This window comes from Myotis davidii, unplaced genomic scaffold (assembly GCF_000327345.1).
Source record: "Myotis davidii unplaced genomic scaffold, ASM32734v1 scaffold673, whole genome shotgun sequence".
In the NCBI taxonomy this organism is placed as follows: domain Eukaryota; kingdom Metazoa; phylum Chordata; class Mammalia; order Chiroptera; family Vespertilionidae; genus Myotis; species Myotis davidii.
In genome coordinates this window covers 731,315-758,608 of record NW_006286677.1, presented here as the reverse complement: position 1 = coordinate 758,608, position 27,294 = coordinate 731,315, and the positions used below count along the sequence as shown (strand labels likewise).

The window sequence follows — 27,294 nt, the reverse complement described above, 5'->3', positions numbered from 1 at the left end:
GAGCCTGCTGTTTTCAGCTCTCTGGCTCAGAGCTCCTACTCCTAAGAGTGACATCAGAGTCGTCTTCGTAGAACGAAGCCCACCACCATCTGTGAAGAGGGAAAGGGAATGAGACGGGGACTGTCCCCAGCCAGTGCCAAAATACGCCTTTAGGTTGCTATTTAAAACCAGGGCGGGCGTTGGATGTCGCTAACAGGCCCAAGAAATGCAGAAACCACGCGAACCAGAACAAGAGGTAAGATGTGGCTGGTGCTCAGTCGCTCCTGGGCTTTGAGAAACCAAACTGAGGCAGCCTCGGCCTTCCAACCAGCTCAAGAGACTCGGGAGATACCAGGAAATGTGAGACCTCCACACCATCCTCTCTGAGGGCGTGGAACAAATGCTCACTTGGTGTGTACTCAGCTATTGCAATTACAGGGACAAAAACAGACACAAAAAAAGTAGGGGGAAAAATAAAGAGTGGCAGTAAAAATAGTATTTTATTCCACCCCCTCCCGCCCACCCTCTCCCCACAACCCCCAGTACACTTTTCCCCTCTCGTTCCCACAGCAACGTTACAATCAGAAAAAAATAAGTTTCGGGGGTCAGGATTTGGGGGGTATGGGTAAAAACAGTCAAATCACAATAGGAATTTTTCAAAATAGGTATCCACTTAGTCATCTTCTTCTCCTTCATCTTCAGGTTCTCGTTTTCGCTTCTGACCCTTTTCTTCTTCTGGAAGAGTAAGGAAAAGGCATTCAGATTAAAGAGTGGCCCTACCTCTGATTTACCACTCCCTCCCCTCCCCCCCACCCCAAGCCAGGGGACCAGACATCTAGGAAGCTTTGCCCTCCTGGCAACTGAGCCAGGACATCTGCAAAGCCAGGCAGGCACCTGCAGCCTCAGATGGGCATGTTCTGCCCATTGCCAGGTCCCTGGGGTCTACACAATCTACTGTCAACAGAGGGGCTAGCTGCCACCAGCCAAGAGTACAAAAGCTGCCATACCACCAGCAGCCTCTTCTTCATCTTCCTCATCGTCTACTTCCCAGTCGTTATAATCTTCTTCATCCTCCTAGGAGAGAAGATGTGTGCCGTCATCAGTAGCGCCCCGGGCCACGGACCTGCTGAGGAAGCCACTTTCCCCAGCACCGATCTCAAAAAAGGCAGGTCATCTCCAGCCTCTCAGAGCCCCATGCAAGGACATTCTTTCTCATCACAGACCCCTTTTAAGACTCTATGGAAAGCTTTAGGCTCCTCCCCAGAAAATACCCCTATCACATACAATACTTGCAAACAATGTCAGGGGCAGGGGGGCGGGGGGGGGGCGTGTGTGGTTCCTACCCCGGGTCAAGACTCCTGAGCTGAAGTCCCTACAATTCAGGCAGCATTCTAATCCATGCGCTGCTCTCCTAGGAGAACAGGTTCCCAAGCAGACTCTGCCATGGAAAGTAGGCCACCCTTCCATCTGTCCTCAATCTAGTGCTGGCTTCAAGGAAGACCCCAGTTCCAGCAAACACAGATTCTGTGGGCAAGTCCAACCTCACCCCTCACAGCCCAGCACCATCTTGCAAACTTGGACCACTTGGAGGGGAGAATAAATTCAACTGAGGGCATCATCCCAGCTTGGTAAGATCCAGCCAGATGTGCGACTTCATTCTCAACACAGGACCCTTGCTTTATGTTGCTCCCGTGTTACATGCTAGTTAAATCTCTGCCTGTTGAACACTGTTCCTAAAGCATCAGGCAAGCCATTGTTTAAAAAGAACTTGGTGATAGACTTCTTTTGGTCAAGGGAAATATCCTTTTATGTCACAAAAGAATTCCTTAATCAGTCTGTTTGCTGAGACTGGTGTGTGTGTGTGTATATGTGTTTTTGTGTGTAAGCTCTCCTTTACTGAAAGCTGGAAATCTGCAGATGGTCAATGAGATCACACACACACACATACACACATACCCCAACCCTGCACGCTGCAGCTTCTGTGGCAGGAAGAACAAGACAAAAAAGCCCATTAGTCAATACGACTTACCGCCCTGTCCTGGGAGTGGGGGAGGCCTGTTTTCCTAAGGGTTCAGAGGTGAGCCTAGCAGCCTACACTCAGGGAGAAGAGCAACCAGGCAGGAACCAAGCCCATGGACCAGCTCTCCTCCCCGCCTGGCCCTGCCTGCCTCTCCCAGGCCTGGGCTGTGCCGGCTGGGAGGTCCTGCCCAAGTGGGTGTGCACGGCAGGTGGTGTCTGTGTGCTCAATCAGGAGACAGAAAACCGGGAGAAACCAGGAGCCTTGTCCATGCTGTTATCATTTTAAACCTCCCCACGTCTAACTTTTATAATCAGCAAGAGCTGATGCAGAATTTTGAACAAAGCATGGAAAATGACTCTGCTCTAGAGAGATTCAGAACACCCGAGACAAAACCCAGCACGCTGAGCCGGCATCTTGGAGAAGGAAGGGTGTGAAAGCTTAAAATAGCAAGTGGTCAAACATCCTCGTCAGACACTGTCCTTAAGCATTTGACTCATAAGTGAGTTTATCCTCTTGACAATGTAATGAGTTGATCCCTATTTACAATCCAGATGGCTATTTCACAGATGAAGAAACAGGCCCAGAAAGGTCGAGGAATTTGTCCAGGGACACACAGCTAAATCTCTGTGCTATGTTACCACTCACAGACACATCACAGACTTACCAAAAAACTAGGAAATAGTCAATGTGTGAAGAAAATGGCACTACTTCCACTGTGTGCACTAGACCCTTGTCACTGTGATTTGGGACCCAGCAGTGTCTTTCATTATCCATCAGTTCAGGGCAGTCTTTGATTTTCCCTAATACACTGTGAGTCCTCAGTGAATTAACATATGAATGCAAGAGGGCAGGAAATGGGGACATGGTTGCAGTAAGAACTAATTTTCACACAGAAATGAGGGCCAGGCTTACCCCAGCAGGTGAGGTGCCCTCTTTACCTGCCTCCAGAATCCCCTCTCGCCCGCTCCTAATCCAACTTCCCAGCACTTGCTGCAAGTCAGCCTCGTTCAAACCAACCCAATAAAGGGCCCTGAAATGGACTCATTTCCCCAACCAGGGCCCCTGGGCTTCCCAGGGTCACTGAGGCGTTTCCTGGGACTGACTCAAAGGCAGCAAGAGGGGCTCAGGGAGATGGTACCCCACCCAGCCAGGCACTTACCTCTTCCTCTCCACTCACATCCTCCTCTTCACCTTCTTCCTCCTCTTCTTCATCCTCTTCATCTTCCACTAGATGAGCATCCTCATCATACTCTTCCTCTGTGCAGTGGAAATGGGGACAAGAATGAATTGGTGCTGAGCTGGCTCCTCCCTTGCACAGCACAGGCCCCAGGCTGGCGGGCCCGGAAGGGGTGGTAAGGTCCTCACTGTGGGGCCTATGACCTCACACCCCACCAAGGCCCAAAGCCTAGATGCCTAAAGGTGACAGAACACATCCTGAAATGACCTAAAAGATAAGCACTTGAAGTGGTGTGAGCGACAAGTCCTCCTTCCCTAGCTGTACAAAAACGAGAGATCTTTTGTGGAGGTTGAGACCATGGAGAAATGGAGGGATCAGAAGAACAGTTATGAATTAATTTCACAGCCGGGAAAGCTGAGAAATTCTTTTAGAAAGAGCATCCAGCCAAACTGCTCACTTTAAAGCAAGGGTGGGGTACATCAGCCTACGGGCTGTATAAGGCCCCGAAATATTTGGTCTGGCCCTGCCAAGGTATTAGGGGTGAGTTAATTGTTTGACCAAATATAGCAGACTAATTTTTAAGTTGATAATTCTGTACGGCCCTCGAATGATGTCATAAATATTCAAATGGCCCTTGGCAGAAAAAAGGTTCCCCACCCCCACAAGAAATCTGAGGCAGAGGGGAGAAGTGACTTGTTCAAGGTCACACATCACAGTAGTTTGTGCCTAGAAACCTGGTCTCAGGACTCCAGTCCTGGGCCCTTTATGTTGTGTCACAAAGTGCATGAATATTTTGCAAAATACTCCCATCTAACAAGGAAAACCAAAATCTTGGGTCTGAATTAACCAGGTAAGTATGTCCATTCTCAACTGTACTCTGGCCATGAAGACCCATGGAAAAGCCACACTGTGCTGGTGACGAGGGAAGGTAAGAGAAGGCACCCTTTCCTTTCCCTCCCTGCAACCCTGGCTGCTCGCCACACTGCCAGGGAGCCCACCATGCTACCTGCAGCCTCTACTTGCCCGGGTCCCTGGGGCTCACAAGTTCATACCCCCAAGTCCCGGACTGTGGTTCTCTGGGCTGCAGCCACCAGGGGTCCCCACAACCTCTCCAGCTCCATGGCTGGACACCTCAGACCATACCCCACCTTCCTCTATCTGCTCACCCCTCCCTGGGACAGTGTCTGAGTCTAGTCATTTCCAGTGGGAGTTTGGAAAGGGGGAAAAAAACAACAAAAAAACCAACTGAGGCTTCTGCTAGATGGTCTTTAAAAAGTTACTATACAGTCAGAGTCTGAGGATGTTTCTCAGGCTCACACACAGGTCTTTTAGGGGAGTCAACCAATGGCCCAGATTAGGAACACTTATAAGCACAGCAGAGAGCCCCACTCCCTCCATAGCTTTGGAAGGAGGTTGACAGTCCCAACCCTCAGCAGCCAGCGGGGGCCTCCCAACACCCAGGCCACCCCTCTGTAAAGCAGGGAGGAACCGGGCCTGCCCTGGCCTTCACTCGGCCACCCACCATCCTCATCCTCCTCGTCCTCCTCCTCCAGGCCCTCTACGTAGCCCTCAGCGTCGGAATCAGGGGCCTCCTTGTCGTCCCGGTCATAGCCATCGAGATATGTAAGTTGTGGGAGGAGCTTGAACACGTTTTCTCGGTAGTCGTTCAGGTTGGTTACCTCACAATTGAAAAGGTCTAAGCTCTTGAGGTTTTCTAACTTTTTCTGCAAGCAGAAAAATAAAGTCAGCAGTGAGTGACCTGTGGGAGGCAGGAGAGGAGGGGACAGGTGGGGAGAGGGGAAACCACCCAGGGGAACAGGTGGGGATGAAGTGAGACAGTGTGAAGAGCAAAGGCCACAGTGGGTAAAGAATTCTGATTTGGTCCTGCTTGGCCACAATGTCCACCCAAACATATCACCCCTGGTGGATGGGCCTCAGTTTCTTCACCTGGAAAATGAAGGGTTGGATTTTATCGTTAAAATCTCATCCAATGCCCACACTTTCATTCTGCTTGAAATTCAGGTGGGGCTCTCTTGGTGCATGAGACAAGAGCTGTGCTGCCTGCCCCTGTGACGAGGGGCCAGACGGGAACTAACATGGCAGCATGAGCCAACATACTAACCCCTGCTGCTAGAATAATAGGAGTCAACACAGCACTTGTGTACTAACTCAGTTTGTCCTCAGGACCCTGATAAGGTAGAAATAATTATTCGCTTGTTTTCCAGATGAAGAAATAGAGAACTGGGGTTTGGCAGCCCTGCTTCCCCCTGTGCATACTCTCCACCATGCTGCCTGTCAAAAAGGACAAGAGAAAAACTGGCATAGGATCCAGATTTTGTTCATGGCACTTAACATGAATACATTTGCTTTGGCAAAGCTTTATCTAAGAGGGTTTAAGCTCATATATTCCTGCTTGGTGTCTGAGGAAACTGAGGCCCAGGAAGTGGAAGGGTCACACAGACAGCAAGAATACCCTGCCCCAGGCCAAGCCCCTGCTCCCGTGGGGCCAGGCCTAACAGGTGACTAAAGCCACTGTCCCTCAGGGTCAATGTCAGCAACCAGGTTGCTCTTTCAAGAGCTCACGATAGAGACCTGACCATTCTCAGCCGAGGGTCAAGGGCAGGGAGGGAATCTGGGCTGTGATTTGGGTAGGTGAGCCCAGCACCTCCAACCAAAGCAGTTGCCCACCCTTTAGCAGTGAGTGTAACCCATCGGCCACACTGATCACTAGGAAAAGGAAGCTACAGAAATGTGTGGTCTGGGTGGGGAAAGCATGGGGTGTGTGTGTGTGTGTGTGTTATATCTGATCTCTAACAATGACTGATTCACAGTGTTTTATACACTTGGTCCCTCACCTCCCAAACACACAGATAGACCTTCACACATTTTTCCTTTTGTAATGAAATTAAGACTTTCAGATATACAAAATTGTTTTGCTTTCCCATCAGGAGGACTTGACAAGAAGTTCCATGGGAAGGCAGGCCATTCTAGTGGGTGACCCCCTGCCACAGATGGGCAGAAAATGTCTAGCTTCCCGTTCTGCCACCGAGGCCATCCACCAGCCCCCGAGCACCCACAGAGGGCAAAGAGTGCTTTTCGGACAAGAACCTACAAACCCAACTAAGGATTGCTCCAACCTCCACCCTCAGAAAAGGGAAAGGTGACAAAAGACCCTCAGGGCTTTTCCCTGATTCTAAGTTGCATGGCGTATGAAGTGACTTTTAGTGTGGTAATATTTCTATCTTTCAAAAAAATCTACTAATGAACCAAGGACACATCTTACATTTGACCTCCTTTAAAAAAAATCAAGATAATTCAGCCATTCAGATCCTGCTTATGTAAAAATTGATATCCTGACCAGGACTTGCCTGTTCCGGCTAGTAAGAATGTTTGGGGTGTGTTCAGCTCCAGGAAGACAGCAGAGGAAGGCCAGCACAAGGCTCCCAGACCACAGTCCTCTGCCCCCCCAGACGGCTTGTGTCGGGGCCAAGCCATCTCTCACCCTTCAGAGGCACCAGCCTCGGCCAGTGACCGAGGAGAAAACAGATCTGCCTCCTCTGGGATCAGCCTAATTCTTGGATGGATCCTCCCTCCCCAAAGAGGGGCCAGGAGCTTGAAGAAATGTCAGCTCGTTTCCAGAATGAAGCAGACACTGCATGAGGAAAAGCATGAGGCCAGAAGCTGAGACTAGGGCAGGGATGGTGAACCTATGACACGCATGTCAGAGGTGACACGTGAACTCATTTATTTGGTTGATTTTTCTTTGTTAAATGGCATTTAAATATATAAAATAAATACCAAAAATATAAGGCTTTGTTTTATTATGGTTGCAAATATCAAAAAATTTCTAGATGTGACACGGCACCAGAGTTAAGTTAGGTTTGTTCAAAATGCTGACACGCCGAGCTCAAAAGGTTCGCCATCACTGGACTAGGGTCCTGGTCTTCACGCAGACTGCCAGCCTGGCTGTGTGACCTGGGCCGTCACTTAACTTCTCTAGGTCTCAGTTTCTTGACGGATGAAGCAGAAATAGTTGCTCAAACTCTATCTCACAGTACACAGTGAGAATCCAATGAAGTAAAAAAAGTAAAATAAGGGGGGGGGGCCGTTATACAAAAGCAGCATTCCCTGATATCATCCCGCCCTCCGCCCGCCCTGTGGAGAGGGAAGGACCCAATGACTCACCAGTGGCTCTATTGTGCTGAGGTCTTTAATTTTGTTGCCACTTAAGTTTAGATGCTTGAGGTTCGGACACTTTTCTGCCAATACTTCCAGGCCCCCTGAGATTCTGTTATCGCTTAGTTCAAGCTAAACAAGGCAGGGAAATAAAAAGCAGAAACAGCTTTAAAATGAAGGCTCTACGCTCAGAGCCTGGCAGACAGCAGGGCAGGCAGCTGGATACACCCTCAATTACGCTCCCTAAACATGAAGTGATGGCCATTCCTCCTCCCCACCCCCACCGCCTGCCTGAGGGCGCACGTGCACGTATGTACACACACACACACACACACACACACACACACACACACACACACATTCCTCTACACTCTATTTACCTTCTTAAGTTTGTTTAACTTTGGTAAGTTTGCGACTGAGGTGAGGCCTACGTTGATTGTACTTAAGAACTCCAGTTCTTCAAATTCATCTGTGAGGCCTTCGATTTTGCCTTCACAAGACCGACAGTTGTCCAGGACAAGCTCTTTCACCTGGAAAGGGAAGGACTGTGTGAATGGAGGAAGGAACGGGGCCGAGGCAGAAAGGGGTCAGGCCTCCTTGGAGGACAGGGAGACAAAGCCAGGAAGCAGGCCCTCGTTAAAACAGCACTGCACATGCCCACCCTGGTCTTTCTACCTGGGGGGCTCAGGTTGAGGTGAGCGGAGCTACAGAACCAGGGGCCACTCCAGACGGGAGGCACGGCCCAACGGCAGAAGATAAATTCAGTAAGCCCTGCTGCATCGGCAACACTGGTGGTCTCATTCCAACCCTACCATGCACCACCACAGCCTCCAGATCCTCCCTCTAATGCCAGGGGACCTCTGAGCCTCACCCCACGCCCATCATGGCCCCAGCCTGACTGGACTGAGGCCAGTTCCCTACTTCCCCTCCTCAGCCCCTGTGCTCCCTTCCCCTCCAAGTGTCTGTGACCTTCTTCCTGTTGGCATACCCTCCCTCTCTTGCTCTCACACCGCTCTCGCCACCAGTCATAACCTGCCCACCTGGCCTGGAATTTGTCACCATGGTCACTAATTGGCCTACCCCAGGGTAGGGAGAGACAATTACCGGGCTCCTCCAACTCTCCATTCGCTAGACCACTGCTGTCCCACAGAACTCCTGTGGCCAGGGAAACCCTGTGCTGTCCAAGAGGGGAGCCACCAGCCACAGGTGGCCACTGCACACCTGCAATGTGGCTGGTGAGACCCAAGAACGGAGTTTTAAATTTAATTTAATTTTAATTAATATTAAAAGACATGTAAGCTACCATATCGGATATCTCAGCTCTCAGCTTTGCCCTTTGGGGACCTGAGTAGATGTGGAAGGAGAGAATGGAAATCCACAAGTCAGAATGGACCCATAGCGAAATGCTGAGGGCAACCAAGTCCAAAAGCTGGTCTTTGGAGGCACTTCTATGGCTCTGCCCCCTGCCCAACTCTCTGGAGGCAGTTTGCCCTATTAGGGGTCTTAGATTCTCCTCTCTTGGGCCCCATCCTTTGTTTCTAATGAGGCAGAAAGAACTGATAAAAGAGCCGCCCTCTCATCAGGTTGTTAAAAGGCAGACTTGGCGGACGCCGGAGGGCAGGCTTTCGGACACTAGCTGAGAAGAGCGATTACGTCTCAGGCCTGAACTGATCCAGGGAGTCAACCAGGGCAGCCGGGGTGCTGGCCCTGCAGGCAGATGCCCGTTACCCACTCGGGTCCCTGACAGGCTGAGAGGCCCTGGCCCCCCAGGGCTGACAGGCACCTTACAGATGATTCCTCCTGGGCACACCTGGGCCTGACATAGCACCCCTGCCTGCTCCCTGCAGCCCCCAGGAAACACGCACTGCTGCCGCCTGGCCATGGTGGCGCTAGGACTTCCACCCCCAGGCCAGACTTCTCACCCTCCGGTCACATGGATGGGCCCGTCCTTCTCAGCAGCAGCCTTACAATGTCCAAAGGGTCACTGCTGCCCCTCAGAGCCTCTTCTTCTCGGGGATAAGCAGTCGGACCCTCTAACCTGCCTGCCAGGCTGCCCCACGCTTCCCTGCAGCAGTTTGCATAGCTCTTCCCTGCAGGGCCCAGGATGACCATCTTGCCAAGGTCCTCCAGGTGCCCCTCTGATTGGGGCATCTCTGGGTCAAATGCCAACTTGGGGGAACAGACCCACAGCAGGCCTGCCGTGCCCCTCCTCAGGCTACCCTTGCCAGTGGGCAGACTAGGGGAGCTCAGGGCACATCAGTGCTCTCTTCCTCCCTGCTGGAGCGATGCACGCGGCTCAGCCCAGAACAGTGGCAATTTGCAAGGAGGGGCCGAGCACAGCACAGCATTAATCCCTCACGGCTAGGAAGCTCTGGACCTAGGCACAGGCGCCAAGGCCCACCTTTCCTGGGGCCTCTCCTGTCCTTTCCCACTCTCTCAGTCCCCAGGAGAGGCCAGATGTCCGGGTCAAGTCACCTTCTCAAGGTCAGTGGCAAGAATGCCTGGGAATAAGTCCTACCCTAGGGCAGGAAATCAGTGTAGAGCCAGGAAGCCAGGCCTCAGGGGAGCAGAGCAGATGGAGGGAGAGCAACTGTACCGGGGGAGGGAGGACCCTCCTTCAGTCTGTAGTAAACGCCGGAGTCACAGGGCCCACCATCTTCTTTAGTTACTGTTTCCTTGGAAGGTCTTGGGAGTTCTGTAACCTCCACCAAAGAAAGACAAATATGAGAACGGATTCCAATCCGCCCTCAACGATTTCAGACATGCGATTTCTCTAACCGGGTCAACGCCGTCTCCTCTTAAGGCCATTTGCCAAGGAGAAGGCCCCAGAGCTGGGGGAGGTGGTGCTGGAGAGTCAAGGGAATTCCTCCTGGAAGTCGACCTCTTTCCCGGAGCAGCGCAGTGCTGCCTGGGAATTCTACAGACAGAGGCTCCAGCTCCAGCACCACACCAAACTGGTGGCCATTCCTCTCCGGACCAATATGCAAGTAAGTGCTACTATTACTACTGTGTTATTGATAACAATCCTGGGCTCTTTCCTGAGCCCTCAGCAGGCACCCTCTAAGTGCTAGCTAGACCCACAATGGCTCCTGTTTCTCACGGGCAGGAGTGGTCACAGGAGGGTGTCTGCTGGGCCTGGTGGTCAGTGTTGGCTCCCGATGATTTCTGACATTCTCATATATAGGGCACAGGCACTCCCAGAGCCCCAACTCAATCGAACAAGCTGCCCTGGCAGCCACCTGCTCCCCTTCTACCCCTCTTTTAACTGTTCCACCAGCCGGGTGGGGGCCACTCCCAGCAGTCCCCACCCTGGTTACACTTCCTCAGTAACCAAAGCACAAAACAACCCAGCCCTCGCTCAGATGAGGCTGAATCAGGGAGCACAGATCTGGAGAGGGGCTGGGGGACCCCACTCTCCCCAGGGAGCAAGAGGCTGCTTTGTCACTGGCAAGGGAGGCCTGTGGTGTCTGGGGGCCAGGTCTGTGGGGTTTGTAGGTCTGTGGGGCGTGCAGGATCCCCGGGGTTCCTGCATTTCCTTCCTGTTGGGGGTTTCGGCACTCCTTGGGGTGAGATTAAAGAGGAGGGGCAAGTCTAGACCCCAGGGTGCTTTCACCAAAATGTACAAACCACACTGGGGGAAAACCCTTCTTTGTGGGTCGATGGGGATGGCAGGTAAGCTGCCTGTGAAAAGTCTGAAATGGACCAAACAGGAAAAAAAAAACGCCAACCCAATAGCAGAAGTCAGTGGGCCCACCCCTACCTCGGACGAGGGCCACACTTCTTAGCGCTCCCGAGTAGGAACAGGCTATCTATCCACACCTCCAACGCGCCCCAGCGTTCCTTAAACCACTCTGAACTGCCGCAATTGCCACCGGCTTCCTCCCATCTCTGCTTGGTGACCAAGCTCCAAACCAGCGGTTCTCAACCTGTGGGTCGCGACCCCTTTGGGGGTCGAACGACCCTTTCACAGGGGTCGCCTAAGACCATCGGAAAACACATATATAATTACATATTGTTTTTGTTATTAATCACTACGCTTTAATTATGTCCAATTTGTAGCAATGAAAATACATCCTGCATATCAGATATTTACATGACAATTCATAACAGTAGCAAAATTACAGTTATGAAGTAGCAACGAAAATAATTTTATGGTTGGGGGTCACCACCACATGAGGAACTGTATGAGAGGGTCGCGGCATTAGGAAGGTTGAGAACCACTGCTCTAAACCCCTCCAGGTGAAGAGAGCATCCCTGACATTCCAGGGAGTGTTCTCTTTAAAAAAAAAAACAAAAAACTTAAGGCCCATTTCCTCCTGCCAAATCCTGGGTGTGAGCTAAGTGCAAAGTTAAAATTAAACCGGAAATTTGTACTTTGGGTTTAGACTCTCTCCCAACTCCACTGGCTGTTTAAAAATATCCGAATGTGGTTACTCTCTTTCTAGTTCAACAGCTGGGACGACACTGCGTGTATCAGGAGCTCTTCAGACACGCCAATGACAAACCTACCCAGGACCCTCTGCCTCATGCCTCAAGTGCTGACACCCCAGAGAAGCCTGAATAGCCACACTCGGCCAAAGAGATGCGAGTGGGGCACTAAGAAGTTCCCTAGAAGTCAGACTGCCCGGCCCCGGTATTTCCTGAAAAACTTGTCCACAAAGCAAGAGTGCAGTGGCCATTTCTCACCACCGAGAGCTGTGAGGTCCACGATCCACATGAACACATTATTACTGAGGAGCCCACTGGCTGTTCCAAAACTGTGCAATCGTGTCTTTACAGTGGCTCCAATCTGGCCATTCCTCTGTGTTCCCAACACTGCAGCCTGGTCCTGGCCAGTCACGTAAGTCACTCTGAGCCTGCTCTGCTTCCCAAGGGGCCTCTGTGACAGCAGGGACACTGGACTCCTGGGACTAGGCCCTGACTGGAGGCCAAGGACCCTGCTGATGGGCTGAATGAACCCTGACTGTATCCCTGAGATGTTGGGCTCAGCCTCTGCAGAAAGGGGATATTTGTTAACCTATAAAATGCAAACTCTCCCTAGAAAACATTCCCAGCTTGTGGCCACCGCCTAGGGCAGGGGTGGGCAAACTTTTTGACTCGAGGGCCACAATGGGTTCTTAAACTGGACCGGAGGGCCGGAACAAAAGCATGGATGGAGTGTTTGTGTGAGCTAATATAAATTCAAAGTAAACATCATTACATAAAAGGGTACGGTCTTCTTTTCAATAGTTTTATTCATTTCAGATGGGCCCCCGCAGGCCGTAGTTTGCCCACGGCTGGCCTAGGGGGAGGGGGAATTCAAGTCCCTAAACTCACCTGGAGGCCCTCCACTCTGGCTCTCCCCCTATGTCCTCCAATCTCATTGCTCCCCGCTCTCATCCTTGCACAAGGCCCCCCTCCCCAGGAGGCCTTCCCCTGCGTCCAGCTCTGAGCATCCCAGGGCACCGAAGGCAGCTGCTGCATGAATCATTTAATCGTGTATTAAGCATTCGAGCCTCCTAGAGGTCAGGGACTGTCCTTCTCCATAATCAGCCTAGCGGGGAGTGGACACTGGAGCCGCTGCTTAACAAATGTCCTGTCTATCGTGCCAGGCACAACAGTAGGTGCAGGGCACACAGAGTAAGTCAAGCCATGAAATTTCCAATGTAACTGGTCCAAGACAAGTTGAATGAACACCCTCCCTCTGTCAACAGCAGCAACGATGGTTTTCAGTACGTCTTGTATCCCGGAGACAAGCAAACTGCACACACTCCTCCCTCCTGACCCAGTGCTCTGCCCCTCTCTCCAGACAGGGTGCTCCTGTGTCACTGTCCACCTGGGCCAGTGCTGAGGGGACAGTGAGCAGGAGGTGTGGTGTCTGGCTAGGGGACAGACAGCTGGTAAATAACTATAGTCCCGTGTGCCAGCTCGGAGGCATACTATGGGACCTAGAAAGACCAAGAAAGGGGACACACATATCAAAGCCAGGACTGGCCATGTAGTTTGTAGGGCCCAGAGCAAAATGAAAACGTGAGAACCCTTACTCAAAAATTAAGAATTCTAAGACAGTGACAGCAGCACATTAAACCCAAGAGCAGGCCCTTCTAAGCATGGGGCCGTATGTGACTGCGCAAGTCATATGCCTGTGAAGCTGGCGCTGATTTACATGGACAACTTGGGCCTCAAACATAGTCCTCTGGGGGCCAGAACCAGAGAGAAGGAAGCTGAGTGAGAACTGCTCTTTATTTTCCCAGTGTTTCCTGAGGCAAGGTGGAGAGGTGGACAGAAGGCAGGCTCTGGAGTCACGACAGACCTGGCTCAAATCTATTCTCCACTTGCTTGCTCATCTCACCTCTCCTGAGCTCCTGTAATGACCAGTGTGCTCATCATTGAGGGTTGGATTAAATGAAATAATACTTTGAACATTCCAGCTCTGGAAAAAGCCATTTTCCTTCCCCTTGATCCAGACACATTTATTGCTGTGCCCCCCATCAAAGCACAAGAATGAGAACAGCCCGACTGGTGTGGCTCCGCAGCTGGACATTGACCTATGAACTAGGAGGTGATTGTTCAATTCCCAGTCAGGGTACATGCCCAGGTTGTGGGTTCAATCACAAGTAGGGTCATGCAGGAGGCAGCTGATAATAATTCTCTCTCATCATTGATATTTCTACCTTCCTTTCCCTCTCCCTTCCTCTCTGAAATCAAATATATATATATAGATATACAGATAGATAGATAATGAGAACAAAGGCAGGCCCCAGCAGATCTGAGTTACCTCAGCTGTTTGCAAGGCTTCCTCATGGAATATACAAGGCCTTTTAACAGTTTGGAGAACTAAGATAGCGTACCCCAAACCCAGCCCTTTATTTTACATCTACGCCTTGTTTTGATTATTTTGTTCCACTAACTTCAACCCTTGATTGTCTTTTTTCACTGAGCAAGACTTCAGTACATATTTGTAGCTTTGGTTTCAACCTCGTCAGTCCCTGACCAATTTAGTTTTCCAGTTCCAGCCTTGCACAGAAGAGAAGACTCAAATCAAATTGACCCTGCGGTGGTTGTGTGTGTGTGTGTGTGTGTGCTCATGGGTTTTAAATAGGTCAGTTTTTAAATGGGCCATCCCCTGTTGCAGATTTCTAGCTAGAAGGCCAGACTGCTTGAGGCACCAACGCAGAGGAGAAACGGGCTTTTCCCAACGTGTTCGATTAGAGTGATAAATGCTTGTGATTTTGTCTTTGTAACCATAAAATCTAGTTTTGCTTCACAGTTGGTGTGACAAAACCTGCAAAAATCAGTGAGGTTCCATGGGGTAAAAGTCAGGCTCTGGGAGAAAAGTCAGACATTTCAAAAGCTAGACAGGCCTAGGGTTCATGTAGGTCATTGGCTTGCTGACCACAATGCACAGTAAAAAATCCATTTACACCTTGACTGGGGGCATACCTTTTTGTGTGCATATAGACATACACTCTGAAACAAAACTTACCCTGTTAAAATTACTCCTTTCTAGTACATTAAAAAAATTTTTTTTAAACCCATGGTTTGCAAAATACTGGTCTAGTTTAGCCCTTTTCTCAGAGGAAGCCAGGACCAGAGTTTGCGTAGAGCTTAGGAAGCCCAGGCTGGGTGATTCTGCTGCAGAACCATGTACACTGTACCACTGCTCTTGTCAGAAGCCAGTCCCCTGTGGAAGACCCAGGAATCGTCCATGTAGCTTTCAGTTTCTGTTAAGAGGAGGGTATTCCTTAGCCTTGATGGTAGCTGAGACAGGTGTCCATCTCCCTTAAAGATCTTTTAAAAAGAGGCAGGGGCCACATTACTAAAAAAAAAAAAAGAAAGAAAGAGAAGAAAAAGAGAGAGAGAGAGAGAGAGAGAGAGAGAGAGAGAGAGAGAGAGAGAGAGAAAGAAAGAAAGAAAGAAAGAAAGAAAGAAAGAAAGAAAGAAAGAAAGAAAGAAAGAAAATCTCTCCAAGATTAAAAAAAAAAAGGATCTGAGCGTCTGGATTTTGTTTCCTACAATAGAGCTCTGGAGACACGGGCGGGTGGGAGCACATGGCCGCGGGAAGTCGGTGACGCCATCCTTATTATTTTAGGGAACCGAGCAACGCAAGCAGGGGCGCTGCAGCAGCGGTAATTAAGCTGTCGGCCGGCAAGGGTAATAGGCTGCGCGCCGGCGGGGGGAGGGCTTGCATTAACATAAACCCTGTGACTGGCTCCCCGGCCGCCCGGAACTGGATTCCTACCCCTCGGCGGGTGTGGGGAGGACTGGGTGGCTGTCTCGCCAAGACAGAGGAGCTGGTTCCACTGCAGATGCTTCCTCCAGCCAGAAGGACAGACTCAGACGGAACCACCCCGGGACCCGCCCAGGTGGGTGTAGGATCTGGGCTTTGGGCCTTCCAATGGGCCTGTTTAACTTCTTGTGAACTTCAGCAAGGCTGGGGCCCCTCTCTGATGTTCTGCCTTTGCTTTCCTCCCCTAAAATCTCATTTCTCCCTTCCAGCCATCTACTCCACTTCAAGGACTTGTCAGTTCCACCTCCTGCAGGAAGCTTTCCCTGATTGCCCAGCCCTGCACCAGCACTGCCTGATGTAAGAGCACAGGAATGAAAACAGTCCAAGAGCAAGGGAATACAGGCTTAGAAAGCTGTTTGGGAGCCAGGAAGTGGGGAGCAGTTCAGAAGGGAGAGATGAGGCTCTTGGAATTTGTGGGTGGCATGATCAATTGAAAAAAATCCAGCAGGCTGTATCTTCTAAGTGGTCCCTTCCTGCCTTCAGTAGATCTGGAAGGTCTGAAGAAGCAGAAGTTGGAAGCACAGTCCAGTGAAGACCCTGGTCAAGCAGGTGGCATGCGAATGGGACCACAAGGAGGAAAGGGGAGAAGATGTGGGCAGGTACAGTGCTGTTTGGCCTGGACTCTGGTGCTCACTTGGCCACTACCTTGCTTGCGCGCTGAGGGAGGTCATGTCCACTCTCTGGGCTTCTGCCAGCCCCGAGTCCACATACTGAACAATGGAGCCTGAGTACAGAGGTGCGATTCCTCCTGGCTCCAAAATCCTGTAGTCCACACACTTTTAGTCCCACCCATACCCAGTCTCAGTCACTGTTCTCCAAAAGTAGGTGGGAAATTTCATGGGCTAAAGAAGCCCAGGACTCATCACTAAGGGATGCCAGAAAGGAAATACAGGACACTGGGCAATTACCCTGATAATGACTGAAATGCAAAAGTCAGTCATGTAGTTGATTAAAACACATCTGGACCACAAAAACAGCCCCTAGAAGTCTGGGCTGTTGTGTTCCAAACATGGGAGTCTGGCCTCCTCCATGTGATGTCCGCCAGCCATCTCACAAGGCAGCAGGGGGCAGGCACCTCAGCTGACGGGGTCCCTTCTCTGATCAACAACCCTGTGATTCTTAAAAAACCCACACCACCCACAATGACCTCATTACAGAAACACAGCACTGGCCACGAGGAGACTGAAGAGGAAGGCCTAGAGAGCAGGGGTGGATAAATCCTGGTCAATCTTCCTAAAACGCCGCTTTGATCACCTCCCATCAGTCCCAAAGCTTTTAATGGCCATGGGGATCAAGTGCAAATCCAGAGGACGATTTCCAGGCCCCCCCCGCCCCCACCATCATGGCTCTCTGACCAAACCCCCTGTGCCTCCTCTGAAGGTAGTCTGTCCCTGCCTCACCCCTGTACCAGGCTCCCTGACCTGCAGCGAGCACCATGACACCACCTGGCATTTCTTCCCCATGGTACAGTAAACAAAGTGCTTCCCCAGGCATCATCGCGTTTACCTTGTCCACAGACAAGTGGAGTTCTACCCTCCCAGGGAACGTGCCCTTGTCCATCAGGCCCCCTGAGAGCCACCGCTCGGCCACAGGACATCTGGCGGTCTTTATCCCTGCTCCTCTCCTCCAGACACAGCCTTTCTAAGGTCTCAGCGGCCCGGTGCTCTGCCTGGAGGAGCTAGCTTTCAGAAACACCGGTCACTCCAGCTAGAGGAGAGGAAGAAGTGGGGTGGGCAAAGGCTGACCCCTTACTCACTTTCTAAAGCAAAGTGCCCCACTAACTCCGCTCTTGGGCAAGTCAACACAAATATATTTTTTAATATATTTATTGATTTCAGAGAGGAAGAGAGAGGGAGAGACAGAAACATCGATGATGAGAATCATTGATCAGTTGCCTCCTGCATGCCCCCTACTAGGGATCAAGCCCACAAATGGGCATGTGCCCAGACCGGGAATTGAACCACGACCTCCTGATTCATAGGTCAATGCTCAACCACTGAGCCATGCTGGCCGGGAAAAAAATACATTTTTTAAAATGGCTTCCTGGGCCCTCTGTCCCAGCTCACTAATGCGATTGATTTTGGCTACTGCGATCAGATTCAAGGATTTAAGCCTGGCTGGGCTGGGACCACTTGTGGACAGCGGGGGCTGTCTGCTGCAGATATCCCACCCGAGTCCCTGGGTCAGCAGGGTGTGAAAAGGGAGCACAGCCCAGGGTCTCTGCCATGGGTATAGTGTGGACCAGTACACCTACCCTGAGTAGGAGAACGGCCTGCAAAACAAAAGTTCATTCATTTCCTCAGTTTTACTACTAAGATCCATGAGCTGGCAGCTCAAAGCCTCCGTCCAGCCCCGCCCACCACCATAACCCATCTAAGAGAGCACACCACTCAGACTCAGAGATGGAGGCACTTTCCACAGCCCGGGTACTAGGCCTCTGCCGAATTCCCAACTGACTTTTAAAAAATGCTTCAGAGAATGAAGGAACTACAACTGCCACTGCTGCGGAACCAGTGGATCCAATCCAGCTTCTCAGGCAACTGAACCAACCCAGTGATTCACCCCAGGTTAGAGTCAGCCCACTGCAGAACCAGCGTTGGGCCAGCCTCAGTTCTCCTAAAGTAGGGCCCACACCCCTAAGTCACGAGCCTCTCCATAGGGAACTCCTTGACGCCAGAGGAAACAGAGTAGGAAAAAGAAAAAAGCTGTTAGGAAAAGAGCCCCCTGCCTGAATTCAGCTCCCTCCCTCCCGCCCTGTCTCCACTCACCCCAGGATGAATAGAGTGCAGAAGAGGCAGGAAAAGCTAAGTGGCCTCAGAGATGAAACCCTCGACCTTGGCCTCCTTCCCTGCCAACCCTACCCGAAGTGACAAAAATATTGGCAGTGACAGAAACAGAGCAAACACTGCTGCACTGAGCCCTAGTGTCCAACCACCAGTCGGAAACCGCTGACTTTGGCAGAAACGGAAACCAGTCATGCATTAGAACCTAAGGCTGGGGGCTGAACGTTCCTTCCATCCAAGGTCACACACAAGAAGCAATTTAACCTGATTCTTCTTCTCCCTGAGAGAAATTCTGTATGCGCAACTTGCCTAAGTCTATAAATTCAATGCTTATGATAAAAGTATTGGGGATGGAAGTAGAAGAAATGCTAAGAAGTAAGTGTTAGTTCCTATGTCTAGTAACTGGAAGGAGGGAAAATGGAAAGCAATGGGATGAGAGAAAGCAGGAAGGAATGGGAAGGCGAGGGCCTGCTGGGAGGGGAGGATGGAACGTGGGAGGGAGGCAGACAGGCCTGAGGAAAAGACAGGCAGTCAACGGGGAGAGAGGCTAAGTTACAAGGCTTGTAGGCTTTGCTTTACTTCCAGAGCTCCACCCGCTTCACCTGCGTTCTGGTGATAGAACTTTTCTTCTTTTAATCTTTATTGTTAGATGACAGAACTTGACCTATCTTTACTATGTGTTTTTTTTTTAAGAGTTGAGTTCATTGTTGTTCACAGATCTACAGGTGCTTTAATCTCAAAATGCTAAAATATAAAAACCGTACAATCTTTATAATCCTTGAGGATCAGAGAGGGGCGGGGCCAGCAGAGATGATGCAAAGAAGAATCTGATATGTTAGTCTTCACCAGAAGCTCATGGAGGAGGTCCTCCAAGGTGGTCAGCACAGACCAGGCCATTCCAGGCTGTGTTGACAGTAACAAGCAGGATGGACCAACATTCCTCCCTCAGCGTCACAAACCCTCTGCTCCAATATTCCGAACCCTGCAGCATTACAAACCGAGGAAGGCAACCAGAGAGGGGAGACGTCTGAAAACTGACACATGGGCGAGCAGTGGCAGGAACTAGGGATGTTTAGGCTGGTGGGTGGGAAAGGCTCTTGGTCACTATCTTTCTCCAACTATTTGAGGGAGTGTCATATGCAACAGAAGTACATTTATTCTGTGTTCCTCAGATCACTGTGCACGAATTACAGAGAGGCAGTTTTAGGCCCAAAATGAAATACAATAGGGTATTTAAATCATTACACTGTTCCATAAAATGGGCGGCTCTGAAAATAAATAAATAAAACATAAGTGAGCTCCCTGGAGGCTACTAAGGGACTGTCTGTAAAGAACTGCACACATAAACAGTGCTGAACAGTTATTAAATGAAAAATATTGCATGATGAAGCACTGAAAGGAGACGAGCCTTGGGTCTTCTCTTCTCTTACAATGCTATCTATAGTTTGATTCTTTCCTCTTTTGTTTTTAAATATATTTTTACTAGAGGCCCGATGCATGAAATTCATGCATGGCTGGGGTCCCTACACCTGGCGGGCGATCAGGCTGATCTGCAGGGTGACCATGAGGATCATTGATTGTCTGTCTCCTGCACATCCCACACTGGGGATCAAGCCCACAACCCAGGCATGTGCCCTGACTGGGAATTGAACTCTGACCTTCTGGTTCATAGGTTGATGCTCAAACCATTGAGCCATGCCAGCCAGGCGATTCTTTCCTCTTTAAAGAAGCGTTACTAATTTAGGCCACAAGTTCCATCTACTCATTTGACAATATTTACAGAATCTATTAGATGCTGGGCACCCATGTTAGGCATAGGAGATACAGCAGTAAACAAAACTAGGTGCCTGGCCTCAGGCTTACAGTCTAGTGGGGGAGCAAGATAATAAGCCAATAAGTGTATACACCTGTACATAATATATGTAAGTGCTACAAAGACAAGAAGGGGGAGGATAGCAACAGCAACAAGGAACACTCCTTTAGAAAGGGCGGCCAGGGATAGCCTATCCACAGCTGAGCTTTTAGTGGGACCTGAAACCAAGGGAAGACCTTGGGAAGAGTCTTCTGGGCGGACGGAATAGACAGGGCAAAGACCCTGAGAGTGGGGAGTGTGCTTGGCCCTCTGGGGAACAGCCAGGAGGACAGGTGGCGGCAACAGAGTGTGTAGAAGAAGAGGAAATGGTGGTGTGAGCATGGGGTGGGAGAGGGCAGCTGTCTGTCACACATTTCGGACATACTGCATTTAACTGCTGGTAGGGTGGTGGGTTTCATAGGCAGAGGAATTAGCATTGTTTGGACCACATTGAAGGGGTAAGAACTAAGACCCAACCATAAGCCTGGGATTTCCCTTGCCCTTTCTTAAAGGAAAAAAGAGAAGGAGCTTTAGTCAGGATTGTGCTTGCCCAATGTTTCCAGGTAGAAATGGGGTACACCCCTGGGAAATATCCCATGGCAGGATGTGTTGATTATGAGAGCTTGGGCACATGTGAAGTAGTCAGAAAATCTGGTTTGGATCTGGGCTTTACTACTTAGGAACTGTGTGGATGTGGGTAAGATTTCACTGAGACTCAGTTTCCTCATCTGTAAAATGCAAAGAACAACTCCTACTAATCCCATGGTCTCCGTGGGACCGGAGGAGGTAAACTGCTATCCTGGAGGGGACTGGGGAGGAATTTTACAAGGTTTCTTACCCAAGACTTTGCACCCAGAGAGTCGAGATGAGGTGTGATGCAGCTCTGATCCCCCCACACTGCCTTGCATGCAGCTCTCAACAAATGTTTGCTGAACTGAAAAGCATTAAAAATAATCTGGGAAAACATTCTGCCACTTTTTTCTTCCTATGAAACTGCAGTTTGCCAGAGTGCTCCAGAACGGCCTCTCTTCACTGTAATCCTTCACTTTTGGGGAAGAACCAACGGAGTCACATCAAGGCAGGGTTCTCATGGGATAAACTCCCAGGAACAAGGCCTGACACCTCTGCAGAAGGCTCCACCCCAGACCTTCTCTAACAGTCTGAGCTCATCCAGGTCCCAGCCACCAATGACAGGGACTATATACCATCATACCATCATCAGACAGGGCCAGGGTCTCCTGGAAAAGCCTACACAAGCTGGAGATTCACAATATATGCAACATTTCACTCCACAGGAAGCCTCGATCTAATCCAGCTGCCCAGATGAGTACAACAGCTGGTCCAAAGTCACTTCTGTTATTTAGAAAAACTTGTTTTTAAAAGTAACACTTTTCATTCTCATGGTTTCAAAACCAAAATGTATAAACAGTTAATTCTCTCTCCCATCCCATCTAGTTAACCTTCTCACCAGGATTTGTTTACACATATAAAAACAAATTCAGAATCTTATTTTTCTCGTTTCTTATTTGCATTGTGTTCTACTGTGCAGGTGTGCCATCATTTTCTTTGACCAGTCCCTTATTGATGACTATTTGGGTCGCTTCCAATTTTTGCTCTAATAATTCTACAACACAGATAAGCTGGTGCTTATGTCACTTCCCGTTCGCCCAGCTTATTAACCAAGAAGCTGGAATCTGATCCCACTTCTGACCTACAAGGGCAGCCATCATAGAGCCTCGGAGTTCTCCAATTTAATGGACTCACGACTGTACCTATGTAGGCAAGTTACTTCCCCTCCACTCATTTAAGAAATGCTACTCCAGAACCTACCAAGTGCCCAAATTTTTTTTTAATCTTCAAATTCAGCTATGCCTGTCAGTGCACCAGGCGCTGGGGATCCAATGATAAAGGTATCCCTGCCCTCTGCCTCAGTGTCCAGTCTGCAAGGGATGAGAAGGGACTGCTACAATACACAGGGGCAGTTAGTTCAGTGGGCCTTGAAGGCCATTTGATTCCCCGGCTAAAAATGGGCGGCCATACCTACACCTTAGGGGTGTTCTGAGGGATCAAAAAAGGAATGCTTGCCCTGACTGGTTTGGCTGAGTGGATAGAGCATCGGCCTGTGGACTGAAGAGTCCCGGGTTCTATTCGGTCATTTAAAAAAAAAAAAAAGGAATGCTTGCTAACTAGCTAGCATGATGCAAGGCCTATACTAGGTGCTCAATAAGGGGTAAAACCTAATTCCTGTCCCAGAAGCGGGTCTTGCTGATGGCCAGGACAGTGAGGTGCGCTCCAGGCAAAGCACATGCATCACCACGCCTGCTCCACAACCACCACGACTTTTCTCACAGGTCAGAATACACTGCTGCTGGTTTTGAGGCAGCACCTCAGTCCCTAATTATGCCTTAGCCGACTTTTACTGGAAAACCATGTGACCTTCTCCCACTTTCCAGACCCTCTAGTATCCGAGGCACCCTGGGCATGCTTCTCAACTGCGCGTACAAGCCCTCGTGCATGAAGCAAGTCAGAGTGTAAGAGAAATCCAGTCATACTCATTAAGACCCTGGCACAGAAAGGTAAGGGCAGACACAGGAAAAGTGGATTTCACAGGGATTTCCCCAACAATGTAAAATAATCATTTAATGGGGGATGGGGGGAAAGGATCTAAAGAAGAAAAATCATTGGACCTCACATTTATTGTTCATTTCAATATACAGTCTACATCACACAAAAAACCATTTTTTAAAATCAGAAATGTTGGCATCATCTGTTATGATAGCGAAAAGAGAGTATCTCCATATTCTGGAAATACTCAGCAGTCCCTATGTGGCTGGAAGAAGGCAGGAGGTCAAAGTGAAGATTTGAGGCTCTGTGCACAGCTCTGAAGTCAGTGGCCTGGCTTTGCCCCCAAGCACGGCTGTGCTCAGGACTACTTGACCTTGAGTTAATTACTGAACTAGTTTTCTGAGCCTCAAGTTCCCTGTTAAAGTGGGAATAATCCCACTCATTTTGTAGTATTTCTGTATTGATTAAATATGAATAAATAGGGTGTCTGGCATATAGACATTCAAATAGGTAAAAATAAACAAAACATAGAAGAGATGTTTTGTTTCTCAATGTTTAGTAAAGAGATGACAATCTGGGTCCTTCGCTTTAGAAGCTTGAAGCAGAAGAGTAGGCATCACATTATTCAGTCCCCATAATAGTGGGAAGCTGGTTCCCTAACAGGCTAATTAAGGAAGCCTTACTTCACCAGAAGCCCCTTTCAAATTCATGCAGGAACGTGTTTCTAGATGAAAACTATCAGCCAATTAATGCTCTGCCTTATCCTTGGAAGAGGTGGGTTAGGGCTGGATTTGTGACCTGAACTAACTGTGGGCTTCTCCCGCTCAAATAAACCCTGGGCACCCTGAGTCCTGCCTCACCATCTTTGGTCAGAGGCATTGGTAGGTTCTCCCTAGCCCACCCAAAGGCATCTGGACCCTCAACAGGAGGGAGGGCCTGGCCCAGACGGAATCCAAAGTACAATGGGGGCCTCCACAAAACTGCCATTTCAAAAAAACCAATGGAAACCCCACTGGGACAGTAGCGAGAGCCTGTGGTTAAGAAAATTGGGCCATACCTCTGCCTAGGCAGGCAGAACACCAACTCCAGGTGGTTAAGCCCTTGCCTGGAGGCTGACCGGCAGTTATAGATGTGCTTAGCATTTCTGCCTCCCAACCCCAACACCCCCAGCCATAAATGAAAAAATATTATTGTTAATAAATGCAATCTGGAAGTATAAATTTTTCAAAGTGTGAGTCTCAAGAGGATAATAAAACACATTCTGAGATGAAAAGGCAGAGGGTAAGCTGGCCAGAGCAAATACCCAAGGTTGTGAGCAGAATACTGGCCAGTTATATTTTGTCCCTCTTTTGTACCATTTCATCTTTCCTACTAATCACCTCATGAATTTGCATCTTAACCTCACTTGGCCTCAGCTTGCTCATCAGCAGGTGATTCATAGGTACTTAATGATCAGATAGTTACTTAAGATTCTGGCTCATGGGGGCCCAGAAGTCCAGTGTAGGTTCTGTGAGTCTCTGCTCCTCCTCAGAGAGGCCTTCCTGGGTCACCCACTCCCTTTAACACAGTTTGATTTGTCGTCACGGACCCACCACACCAGCGGTTCTGCCTTTGCTTGGATTACTGTCTCCCTCCCTCAATGGGATGTTAGCCCCACATGGGCGGTACAAATGATGTGCTTATCTAGTTCAATGCTAGCTGTATGCAGAATGCAGAGAACAGAACAGGCACAGGGCAGGCATTCAATCAGTACAGGCAGACCTTGGAGATACTGCAGGTTTGGTTTCAGACCACCTCAACAAAGCAAATTGCAATCAAGTGAATCACACAAATTTTTTGGTTTCCCAGTCATATAAAAGTTGTATTTACACTATGCTGTAGACCAGGGGTCCTCAAACTACGGCTCGCGGGTCACATGCAAATACAAATATTGTATTTGTTCCTGTTTTGTTTTTTTAACTTCAAAATAAGATATGTGCAGTGTGCATAGGAATTTGTTCACAGTTTTTTTTTAAACTATAGTCCGGCCCTCCAACGGCCTGAGGGACAGTGAACTGGCCCCCTGTTTAAAAAGTTTGAGGACCCCTGCTGTAGTCTATTAAGTGTGCAATACCATTATATCTTAAAAAATGTGTATACTTTTAACTAAAATATACTCTAGTGCTAAAAAGTGCTAAGAGCCTGTTGGGAAAATGGCATGGATAGACTTGCTTGGCGCAGGGTTGCCACAAACCTTCAATTTTGAAGAATATCGTATCTGTGAAGTGCAATCAAGCGAGGTGTGCCTTATGCGGCAACGGATAGCCGGTCCTTCCACACACAGTATTTTCTATCTGCAGAAATCACCCTCATAACTCAGGTTCACATCAAACACTAGTCAGCCATGCTGCTCATCATCAGGGACATCCGTGGCCTTAATAAGCCTCCTGGGGCCGGTAAGCCATTTGCCCATACAGGCCTGGTTTCCGGCTGAGTGGGCACCTTTCAGACCAGACAGCCACTGGTCAAACTCGAAGGTGCATTTTAACTCCTGTGGTGGCCCCTGAAAATGGTCACACTGGACACTTGAACTGAGGGAAGACTCCTGAGCATCTATCTACAGAGGTCAGCTGCCTACCCTGAACCAAGTACCCTTTTTTTTTTTTTTAAATATATTTTATTGATTTTTTTGCAGAGAGAAAGGGAGAGAGAGATAGAGAGTTAGAAACATCGATGAGAGAGAAACGTCGATCAGCTGCCTCCTGCACAACTCCCACTGGGGATGTGCCCGCAACCCAGATACATGCCCTTGACCGGAATCGACCCCGGGACCTTTCAGTCCGCAGGCCGACGCTCTATCCACTGAGCCAAACCAGTTTCGGCCCAAGTACCCTTTTGCTTCTACAAGAACAGCGTTCCATTTCAGCTCCCAGGCCTGCTCCTCTACCTCCACCCCATCCAGCAGCCCTGGATGACCCTACTTGAGGAGAAGCCTCCCCAGACTCACAGACCACACCTAGACGTGCTGACACACCAGCTCTCTTAATCAAGACACATAAGGGCATGTCTGCCACAGAGCAGCAAACTGGATGGGAGCTAAAAGCAGCAGAACCAATCATATGGCAGCAGGCCAACCCCTGCAGAGGGGCCTCTCCAGGCCTACCAGAGACAGCTGGGGAGCTCTGCCCAAGTGCATGCCTTCCCACTCTTCCCAGGCCACACCCAGTGTGCACCCAAAATTCCATTAAAAGGGAGGTGTACAGAAGTGAGAGGAACGCCCTGGGTGAGTGTGATGGCCAGTTCCTGGCCCTCCATATGGAACAGGCCCTTGTGCCAGAACAGACAGATCTTTTGCACAGGCAGCCAAGCTGGAGGCTGGCGAACAGATGACGTCATCACAAAGCCTTTCTGGTGCACCCAGCTGCAGGGGAGCTATGCCGGGCTCTGCTAGCCCTTCCTACTGCCCTCCAGAGAGGGAGGATGAAGAGACACTGACCAGCCCAATGGGAGCAAAGCCACAGTGCACACCCAGTGAGTGCTACCAGAACCTGCTGACAGAATGCTGCGGCATGACCTGGAAGTCCCGAGGCTTCCACATCTTCAAATCACCTGGGAAGGACACAATTTGCTCCCTTTCTTGACTTCCTGGAGACCTCCTCTCAGGAGCTGTTTGAATGAAACATAAAGGCCTGGGGGAGGGGGGGGAGCGGGCAGACTGAGTTTCGCAGCCAGGAGGTAAGCTAAGAGGCAGGAGGGGCTACAGGCACAGAGCTACTGCTCCAGAAATGAATGGCTAGCCAGGCAGAGAACCCCTAACCCCACCCCACGATGGGAAAGGGAGGCCCTGGGGCAGGGGAAGTCCGCAGCTAGGTTGATGTTGCTCCAGCCCCACCTCAAACATGGAGGCTCTGCCCCCTATCTGGGGCCCCCCTACCCCCTCCTACCTGCTATAGCAGCTCAAGTGAGGCCTCCTTCAGGGGCAGGTAAAGGCAGCTCTCCCAAGAACTGCTCCCACCATGTACAAGCTCAGACACCCAGTAAGGGGCCTCCTTCAGACAGGCTGGCTCCCCTGTCCAAACAGCTTGTTCAGGCCTGGGCTGGTTAGAATCTACTACCCTTCAGAGGCTGTCCACAACACACATCTGGCACAAACCTCTTTTCTCTCTGTTCTAATGACACCCCCCACACACACCCCCACTCCTGGGAAGCAGATATTTTGTTCGTCACCATTTTACAGATGAGGCAACTGAGACTCGAAGAGGGTACTTGCCAGATATCTTCTAGGCATGGAGCTCCATATTCCTGGGCACTGCCCACCACACCTGACTGTTGGCCCTGAGGGCCCCTCCTTACAAAAGGCCCACAGGCCTGCCTCTCAAGTCCCTAGAAATCCCGCTGGCCAAGTCCAGGCTTGCTCAATAAACCCCACTCCACACTCTGGCGGCGGCAGCACAATACAGGGAAACGAAACATTACAAGTGTCATGAGCAGGAA

The 27,294-nt window shown here is 49.9% G+C and overlaps 1 protein-coding gene across 1 annotated transcript in view; it reads right to left on the bottom strand.

Annotated features, from left to right (window-relative positions):
* Positions 1-593: 593 nt before the first annotated feature.
* The window catches only part of ANP32A (acidic nuclear phosphoprotein 32 family member A), a 40,093-nt gene continuing 13,392 nt past the window's right edge, over positions 594-27,294 (bottom strand). Inside the window, exons 2-7 of the mRNA XM_006758387.1 lie at positions 7,733-7,882; positions 7,362-7,484; positions 4,699-4,900; positions 3,159-3,256; positions 987-1,053; positions 594-714 (exon numbers count right to left, since the gene is read on the bottom strand). Of these exons, the coding sequence (XP_006758450.1) occupies positions 653-714; positions 987-1,053; positions 3,159-3,256; positions 4,699-4,900; positions 7,362-7,484; positions 7,733-7,882 (702 nt within the window). The 3' untranslated portion in view covers positions 594-652. The remainder of the gene's footprint in view (positions 715-986; positions 1,054-3,158; positions 3,257-4,698; positions 4,901-7,361; positions 7,485-7,732; positions 7,883-27,294) is intronic.